The sequence below is a fragment of the Orbicella franksi genome, chromosome 2 (genome assembly GCF_964199315.1).
Source record: "Orbicella franksi chromosome 2, jaOrbFran1.1, whole genome shotgun sequence".
NCBI lineage: Eukaryota > Metazoa > Cnidaria > Anthozoa > Scleractinia > Merulinidae > Orbicella > Orbicella franksi.
In genome coordinates, this window is record NC_138146.1 from 12,387,672 (window position 1) to 12,397,011 (window position 9,340).

General features: G+C 37.9%; 1 protein-coding gene across 1 annotated transcript in view; it reads left to right on the top strand.

Annotated features, from left to right (window-relative positions):
- LOC145480008 (protein NDRG1-like) overlaps nt 1-9,340 on the top strand; it is a 44,902-nt gene that overhangs the window by 22,153 nt on the left and 13,409 nt on the right. The window contains exons 10-12 of the mRNA XM_081458502.1: nt 5,840-5,943; nt 6,453-6,494; nt 7,214-7,271. Of these exons, the coding sequence (XP_081314628.1) occupies nt 5,840-5,943; nt 6,453-6,494; nt 7,214-7,271 (204 nt within the window). The remainder of the gene's footprint in view (nt 1-5,839; nt 5,944-6,452; nt 6,495-7,213; nt 7,272-9,340) is intronic.

Below are 9,340 nucleotides of genomic sequence, written 5' to 3' on the forward strand. Positions count from 1 at the left end.
CTCATTTAACTGCAAAGTTAGTAACGCACGTCGATGAGTGATCGAAACACGGTTATGAAAATTGTGATCCGCTCAAAGGCCAAGAATGGTCCTGAACGGTCTGTGTTTGCTTTTAAACATGACACTGTTAACCTTTCTTTCATGTATACAGCACCTTTCTACTGAAGTGAAGGTAATGACTTCATTAATCGCGGCGTTTGCTTGGTGAAAGAAGCCGCTGGGATGGATCAGCAAAAGAAGCAATTTCAGCGTACAGGTCTGGACACCGTGGAAGTTATGAACGATATGTTTTCGATTAAAAACTGAAAAATTTGCATCGTATATATTCACAGATACCATTCTCAAACCATGTGAGTTAAAAATTTCTGGAGTTACATCTTTTATGAACGTGGTAAACATCGGAAATCCAGCGCTGGCGCTCGCAAGCAAAGCTTCGTCAGATCGTGCAAAGTTTTGCGGCGTTGTTGTTACATTGTTTGCTTTACAATAGGCTATTAAAATCTTGCGAGAAGTTCAGGCAGCCGTACTCACAGTTTTTTAAAGCTCTCGCGAGACGAGACTCTCGTCTCACGAGACAAGAGTCTCATCTCGCAAGGTGGTAACTTACTTTTAAGCAGTACTGTTTGTTAATCTAGCTACTGTCTAAATTTAAGGGCAAACGAACAAATCTCCTTTGAGTTGTAACTCTTTAAAGTGTCTGCTTCAAGCGAAAAAATTTATTTGAGAAAACAGCGCTAAGAAAAATCTCTTGCTTTGCAAACAAACTCTGCTGACAAACGCCTTCAACTAGGTTCTCAGATCACTGAGCCAATCAACGCTCAGAAAATTTACTGCCATTAACTTGCGGTGAAATTTACACATGAATAGCCAGAAAACCCTTGTGTTTTGCAATGCACTCAAGGCAGAGAGATTTCTGTAGCTTGGTTTTTCTTGAAGCTGGTCTGGCAAAATTTGGAAGGTGAAAAAGGATACGAACGTTAGAGTGGCTGGGCGACAATAACAAACTGAACAAAAGGAAGCGCAGTGGAGCAAATGTGCATGGATAATATTCCAATGGATCTCAATGAGTTGGATGATTCATTGGTGTCAGACTCAACAAAAGAGTCCCTGTAAACGTTGCTGTTATTAACCGCGCGGCCATGGGCCGAGCGCGGTTCTAGGTTTACCCGTGGTTTATTATTATTTTTTTTTGTCGGTGACCAGACGCAGACCTCCGCTCGGCCAAATTTTGAGTCACGCAACGTGTGATGTTTTTCTGCCAGAAGCTGTTAAAACATAAATACACGGACAATTTTACGGATATTGTTTTCTTTTTTGTGGATAAAATATATTTTCCTTTCGTTTTATCAAAGCGTTGGATTTAAAGGGAATAATAAATACGCTAAAAAAAGGTATTACGTCAGCCATGGAATGCGTTGACGTTGTAGCTTTCACTTTCGGTACGTGACAAATAAGATCGTGTTTACTTTGCAAGTTTATTTCGCCAGAAGCGACGTTCATTAATTTATTTGTAATTTTGCGAGTATTTCTTGTGGTTTTAGGCAAATGAAGTAAATTCTTTGGCTGTTTCATCGCAGCGAGTTCATAGATCAGAAGGAAAATTAAATATTTGCAAGCCAAGCAAAGAACTTGTCAGAACGTGCAAGGATTACGTCATTGGGAAATAACCACCGTACTAAAGATAGCCGTGGATAACGCAATTCTTGAATTATGTGACTTGTGTGACTTCTTTGCTAGCCCTTTACTCAAGGGAAAAAACAATTTAATTTAATCGTGACTTTTAAGAAAGAAAGCTGCTGTTAATAGTGTTCGTATCTTCATGCCCATACATATCCCGAAGAAAGTTCCAGATTAAGACTATTACGTCATCGGAGATTTCACACCGGTTACGACTGATGGTGCAATAATACAGTTTGTGTTGATCAAGTAATGTGGTGTCTACAGTAATCAATGAATCATCAAGGATTGCTTTAGAATGTACACTGTGTTGCGACTGTAGTGCAAAGAAAACAGTTAAATTTTAAAAGTGCGGTTACAAGATCTAACAGATCTTCTTGTTGCTGTGGAGTTTCCAAACTTTTACAGAACCTTTCTCTTCTCTTGACTCAATCTTTTTGCCCGCTTGATACGATAGCTATAGCTTCATCCTCAAGGCCGACTTTTGCTTCTTCACTCATTGATGTGTTTTCATTCGTTCTTCGCTTTTTCGAACTGGTAAACAGAGTTTTCCATGGTCCATGTTTACTTATAACTTAATAGAATTACACCTAATACGAAAAATGCTTGGAATAACAATGCTGATCAACTGAGGAGCCAGCCAATTTGTGGTATCCATATAGGTAATATTCCCATGAAAGTAGTTTTGGTTGATTGTGTACATGTTATAGGGCTATCAATCAAGAGGGAACTTGTACTTCTGGCCATAAAACCTCCATTTCTCTGCCAATATTAAATTTTTTTCAATTTTGTTTTCAGAAATTAGAGATCACTCTTTGACCATTACTTTGAACGAAAACTCCAAATTTTAAGAAAATTGCCGATCTGAAGGTATACTGTAATCTTAAACGTGGAAACAACCAAACTTGCTCAGCCACAATGTTGAGTCCATTATAATGCTGCCTTGCTTTTCTTGAAGTGGTGCTCCTTTGTGATGTGCACATTATCTTCCTGACATAAAGTATTGCAGCAGAGCTACAGACAGAATACATTAGCATGCCTGCGAATAACAATGATTGGACAAATTTCTGTTAAATGTCAGGTTTTGACCGTCAAAGGCTTGGCCTGTTCAGATACATGTACAGTTGAACCTCGATTATCCAGACTCGATGAGACTAGACGAAATAGTCCGGATAAGCGAGGGTCTGGATAATCGAAAATATGAATATTGACTAGAAGTAATCAAAGATTATGAGAGTGCGTTCGACGCCGTCACTTAATTAAATATATATAAATGATTTCACTGGCTGACTTTTAACCTCTGTCTATTGCTAAAAATAGTAGTAATCAGAGATTATGAGAGTGCATTCGACGCTCTCACTTTAATATACATATACCGTAAACAAATGATTTCACTAGCTGACTTTCAACCTTAGTCTATTGTTAAAATCAACATTTTTCAGCAGCAATCAAGGTTTTACAGTCGGATATGCATAGTGTGAAAGTTCATGCTAGTGAAGAGGTCACGATTTGTTGATACGTTGCGTGACGCTGCCAGTTTCTGTAGTCTCTCAAGTTTCGTAGAATATTTAAATTACGTACATTATTCTGAGCTAGCATTTGCAGTCGCGTGCTCATTTTGCGACTAATTCGAATATTTCCCCTGATGAATAAAGTAGTCTTATAGATCTTGCCTTCAGAGTACTTTTCCATCGATTCCAAACAATAAAATTTTGACCGGATAAAGACTGAGCTATCTGTCGCAACTGGAACTAATCAACAAATGCAATCAAAATGTAGCTGTTCTCACGGTTATCATCCCAAAGCCAAGTCGTGTTAATAAACAAGGACAATTCCCTCAGATTGCGATAAATGCTGCCGTCGAAGCATTTAAATCTAGCGCCAAAATCTAACGCTGAGAGCACATAATAACGAGGCAAACAGCGACTGAATGGAAAGAAGTCAAGAAAAGATCCATCGGAAAGACAAGCTCACATGGCCTGCCTACATACTCACATGTTTGCCACATGACTTATCACATGTCTTAGCATTAAACGGTACCAGTTTACTGGCTGTGACATGCCCCTGCAAAAATCAAGCGGGGTGGCCATTTTGGTGTCCTTACAGGAATGTGTTTTTTTTTTCAGCCTTTTACATTATTCTAAACCGGAAGCACAAATGTAAGCAAACATTTGCAATTGTGTGCTCGTTTATTTTCAGCCTAAACAAACTCTGTGCAACTAATTCGCATATCATGTTCCCCTGATGAATAAGGTAGACAGTATTTAAATAATTTGCCGTTCCTTGGTTCAGGCTCACTCTTATGGATCTTGCCTTCAGAGTACTTTTCCACCGATTCCAAACAATATTCAACTGGATAAGGACTGAGCTATCTACGTGTCTGTTGCAACTGGAAATAATCAACTAATGCAATCAAAATATAGCTTTTCCCACGGTTAACATCCCAAAAGCCAATGCACTTCAAAGTTGTGTTCGTTTTAAAACAAATAAATTAAACAAGGACAATTCCATCAGACTTCGATAAATGCCACCGTCGAGGCGTTTAAATTCACCTAAATCCAACACTGAGAGCACAATTGAATACTTACAGCTTCCAAATTACAGTGTAAAAGTCCACAAAAACCCGTACTTTAACGAAACGAAGACCCACACTCGAAAGAAATGTACAGCAAATGGTTTGGCGATGATGTCATTCGTTTCACCCCTGCTGCGGGGTGGACAAATCGGTGTCGCAACTTTGGAGGAAGGTCCACCATCCCATGAAACTCGACTCAAGTCTGCATTAGGACTGTGTTCTACGAATGCAATGAAGAACAAAACTGTTTAAATAAAGCAACATTTAATTGTGAAACAACACTTTTACAAATTGTTTGGAAAACAATATGGTCTACTGTACATCTTGAATCACTCAACTCTGAGCCAATCAGAACTAATTCAAGTGTTCTTCATTAGTTATGACGCTTGCAAGCGCTGCGTTTGCTCTTTAAAAGCAAAACAAACTCGCTTTTGACTGCACTTCTCAACGCCATAGTTTTAAAAAGAATATTGGTAGGGATCTTGATCATGACTAATAAATATTCATGACAAAATTGGGACTAAAGAAAAAGACTGGATAATCGAGAAATCCGGATAATCAAGGTATGGATAATCAAGGTTCGACTGTACTTTGACCATGGATGTTTGATACAGTTTTCTTGAAATTTTAAGTTTGAGTTTACAACTTAAGTGGAAAGTTCAATTTCAAAAAGAAAATTGATGTGTGAAAGACATGTGATGCCAGCAGCATGACATGCTGACAAAATCAAAGCTTCTCCTAAAACACTGGAAGCCAAAATGTTGCCCTATAACAAATGATCTTATATTTGTCTTTTTTTCTTGAGAGTATTTCACCAAATAAGGACTAAATGGAGATACAAAAAAAAAAGCGTAAGAAATTTGGCCATAATGAAACCATTTGAGTCTGATTCTCCTTGAAAAAACAAAGTGAACACTATGTTACATCCCAATTTTGATATAATCTTACGTCCAATTAAGATGTTAAAATGTGTCAACAGATCACTATCTCTAAAATTTAATTTACTAATTTTAACTGGTTGACCAGACAGCCTTCTTGTCGGGTAAAAACTAGTTGTGGTCAGACAAATTACCTGTCTATAGACAAAAATTATTTGCTGCTATGAAGAAACAGTGTGTCTGTGTCAAGTTTTTTCCTCTTTTAAGATCTTTTGGTTGACAACTATCATGGTTGGTTATACAGTGTATGACTTGTTTCCTTCATGTCTCACACCAGTATCCTGTACTCTTCTATGTGCTTTCTTGTTCTATGCTTTGTGCAATTGACCTTTTGCAAAATGTTAAGACATTACGAGATTAAGGAGTGCACTATATTCTGTGTATGGGACATGTGGTGGCCTCATGGTTAGTATGCGTGACTCCGGAGTGAGCGGGTTCAAACCCTGGCCGGAGACATTGTGTTGTGTTCTTGGCCGAGACACTTTACTCTCATGGTGCCTCTCTCCACCCAGGTGTATTATCGGGTACCATCAAATTTAATGCTGGGGGGTAACCCTACGATAGACTAGCATCCCATCCAGGGGGGAGTAGAAATACTATGATAATAGTATGCAGACTTTACCTTTACCTATATTCTGTGTGTTGGCAGGACACTGGAAAGCCTAAATTGGAGTTAGTTGACCAATTTGAAGAGGACGTCAAGGAGAACATGAATGCACACAATGTGGCGGCATTTGTTAGTGCATACACAAAGTAAGAAGAAATTGTTATTTTCACTAAATTCAATTCCAATGTTAAGATTTCCTTGTTCAGCAGAGCAGTCAGTGAAAATATTCCTCAAACAGTCACAAGTAACTCATAAAACTTTGTTTCTGCAATTGAGTTGGGGTATTTTTACAGGGTGCAATTTTGATACATCATGAAGCAACATTTTGAAATTATACGATCGACTGATATCATGTCTTTTGTAACAGTAGTTCTTACATGTCCCTTATTCATATCTCTATCTTGATATCAGGCAATGTCCTAAGCTTAAAATTCTTACTCTTTTGATATTGCCGATTGATAACCACAAATTGCTTTTAATGTTTGTTCTGCAAGCTTCCTTACAGCCCTTGATGACATCCCTTTCATTTATTTGTTAAATTAGTTTTCTTGTTCTTTTGTTGTCAGCTTTCTACTTGATAACTGATTGATATGGTAATGAGCAATTTTGTAAATTTGTAAATTTATGTCGATTGCTTGGCGTGGATTGTTTTTAGGCGCAGTGATCTAATGAAGGACCTCAAGGGACACAAGCTTGAGTGAGTGAAGTTTTCATTCTATCAAGTATCAGTGCTCACTTTTATATTAATACTGTCTAAAAGAAACTCTTAATAAATCCCTGTCGTGGACCAAGAACGTCTAAATGTTGCTCGCAAATGTTTTGGCAATTGAGAGTGTTAATTTAATAATTAACTGAACGATTTCCTCCATGTTTTAATTGTAACCCTTGCAGACTCAAGAGGTTATGTCAGTGAAGTTGGATTTGGATCCTCTGAACTCTGTCTTATTTAACAGAGTCCAAGTTTTATTGCTTAGTGGTAAATTCATATTAAATGCATGTAGCACCTAATGGATAAAAGAATACCATGTTACCAAACCTGTCTTTCTGGAATGTCCCGAAAGACAGGTGTTCTTCGCTTCACCAAAATTTGGTAGCAGTTGTGGACAGTATTTACATCCATATGTGGTGTGGATTCATTGACTGATTTTTGACAACTTACTCCATGTTGCATCAGCGGGGTTTCTTGGGGGAAAAAAATCAGAATTGTTAGCTACGTGGGCAGGCTCTTCCCTTTTTCCTTTCCTACTTTCTTTTCTCACGATGAGCCTGCTGCAGGCTATTTTCCTTGCTGCAATCATACTAACTTCAGATTCCCTGGTTTTTCTGGCATGAAGTTTTTTGTCACAATATTTCAGTCTCAAATGACTGAGGTATGCCTAGCACCACTAATCTACCATCATATTGACCTTGTTGCAGTGCAAAGACAGGTGTGCTTGTGGTGACTGGTGAACATTCTCCTCATCGCAAAAATACTGTAAGTGTTCTTATGTTATATCTCTCTGAGGCCAATTTTTTTCTCAGAGTTGTTGAGTTAAAGGGGCTAGTGTAAACAATAAATTATTCACAGTAATTAACTGTTTAGAGATCTGTAATAATGCATGTCAGAGAATTGTTTAGGTGTGCACACTAATATCTCATTTCCACAATAATTTTTTCAGAGTAATCTGATAAAAAATTCATTCGGTTACACTGGCTTTCATTGTTATCTGTATAGCAACTATCTTTTGACATGCATGCTCTTGATGTGCTATGTAACCTGGCTTATGTAATGTAATGTAATGTAATCACATTGGATTTCTGTGCAGTCAAACTTGAATTTTAGTGCTGAAAGATGGATTTATTTAACATTAAACTAATGTTGGCATATGCATGTAAGAAATCATTCCATGAGAGATAAATCAACTATTTTGAATGTTTCTATGTATAAAGCGGTAACTGCCCAGTTCTACCAGAGGTCGCTATTGAGAGCCGCTTGACTACACTCAAATTGTTTAAATATTATCCTGTAAATCGGGAAACATGCAAGGTCCATAGTCTTCTCAAACAATTTGAGGTCAATTTTTTTCTGAAAAAGAAGGAAAAGATGTTTATTCACAGATTTCCTTAGAGTTTGGCTTTACCTACAGAAAAGCCAACACATTTACAAAGATCTTAAAACTACATGGTAAATGGTAACATAAAAACCACTTTTGGTATGTTTTTAATAACAAAATTGTTGCAACAGCACTTTCAGTGTCCCCGACAGCTCTCCTTTGCTTTAGCCAAAACAGTCTAAATAGCTTTTACTCACAACTAATAATTCATCACGTGTGAAGTAGGCTTGCTGCTTCCATTTCATAGCATAAAATGTAGTGGTAACCACGCGTTTTGAAAAGTTAAATGAGTCACTTTCATCTTTTTTGAAAACTTTTTCGGTGCCCTTTACATTTTTTCCTATCACCTCTCCAGAAAGTCAAAAATTTGCAGCTTGTTTTGCGTGCGCACTATGCCATCTGCAGGTACATTTTTACAGGTGGATTTCAGTATAACTTTCTGCTGATAGCAGCTAGTTTTTCTGCTGAAAGCCATTAACAGTTGGGGATTAGCAACATGGTGTTATTCTGGTGTCCCTGCTTTATATTTAGGTTCGTTAAACTTGATTTGGTCACGGTAGGAAAATTTTTCTTTTTAGTCGCGTACGTGGTAGCGTAGTCGATTACGTCAGTGTCAATGAAAGCGCGAGTATGGCATGTAAACCAAGCAGAGGGGCATTCTGTCTGCACATGCACCAGATTTGAGTTTCGATGAGTGTAGCCGCTGGTGCGCGCCTGCACAAAGCGAGCGCTCGAACTCCTGCCATTCTTCGAAAACCAAAACAAAGTTGTGCGCAGTTTTGCGGTGCAAACAAATTGTTTTTCCTTTTGCAAGTGTGTGTACTAATTTTTATTATAAACGTGACGGAAAGTGTAGAAAGGTCGAAGCATGGGTGTATAATCTGTGGGAAAAAGTCTCAGAGAACTCCATTCCATAGTGTAGACAGTGTACAGTCAAACGCCAACTTGGAAGGCTGTTTTGGTTACCTTGAGAAAACATCGGGAGACATTTGTGAAACCTGCAGAAAAGTTCTCCAGCAGTACAGAAACAATGGGAAGACATTTCACCACGTTAGTGTTTTTCTCATGTTTAATTTCTTTAATCTTACTTACACTTGTGATGTGAAAATAAAGATTGAACGCTGCTGCGTGCAGTTAGAACTACAGAAGTACCATATTTTCATTGATAGTGCCGAGCTTTATTTGTAAACAAGTGAATGAAAATGTAAAACAAACATTTTCAGTGGGCTTGAAGTGTAGAATCCTTCTAAAAAATAGTATTTATTTTTTGTTCAAAGTATGTTCAGTCGAATCTCAACCAACCCGGACGAGTTCCGAAGAGAAGAGGACCAGTAATGTCAATGTCAGGTTGTGAAACAGAGTGTGTAGCTAGTGCAGATAATGATAGGGAGATGGTAGTTATATCACAGGAGTCCTTTTTAGAAATGGAGGAAAATTTGAAGATTTTGTC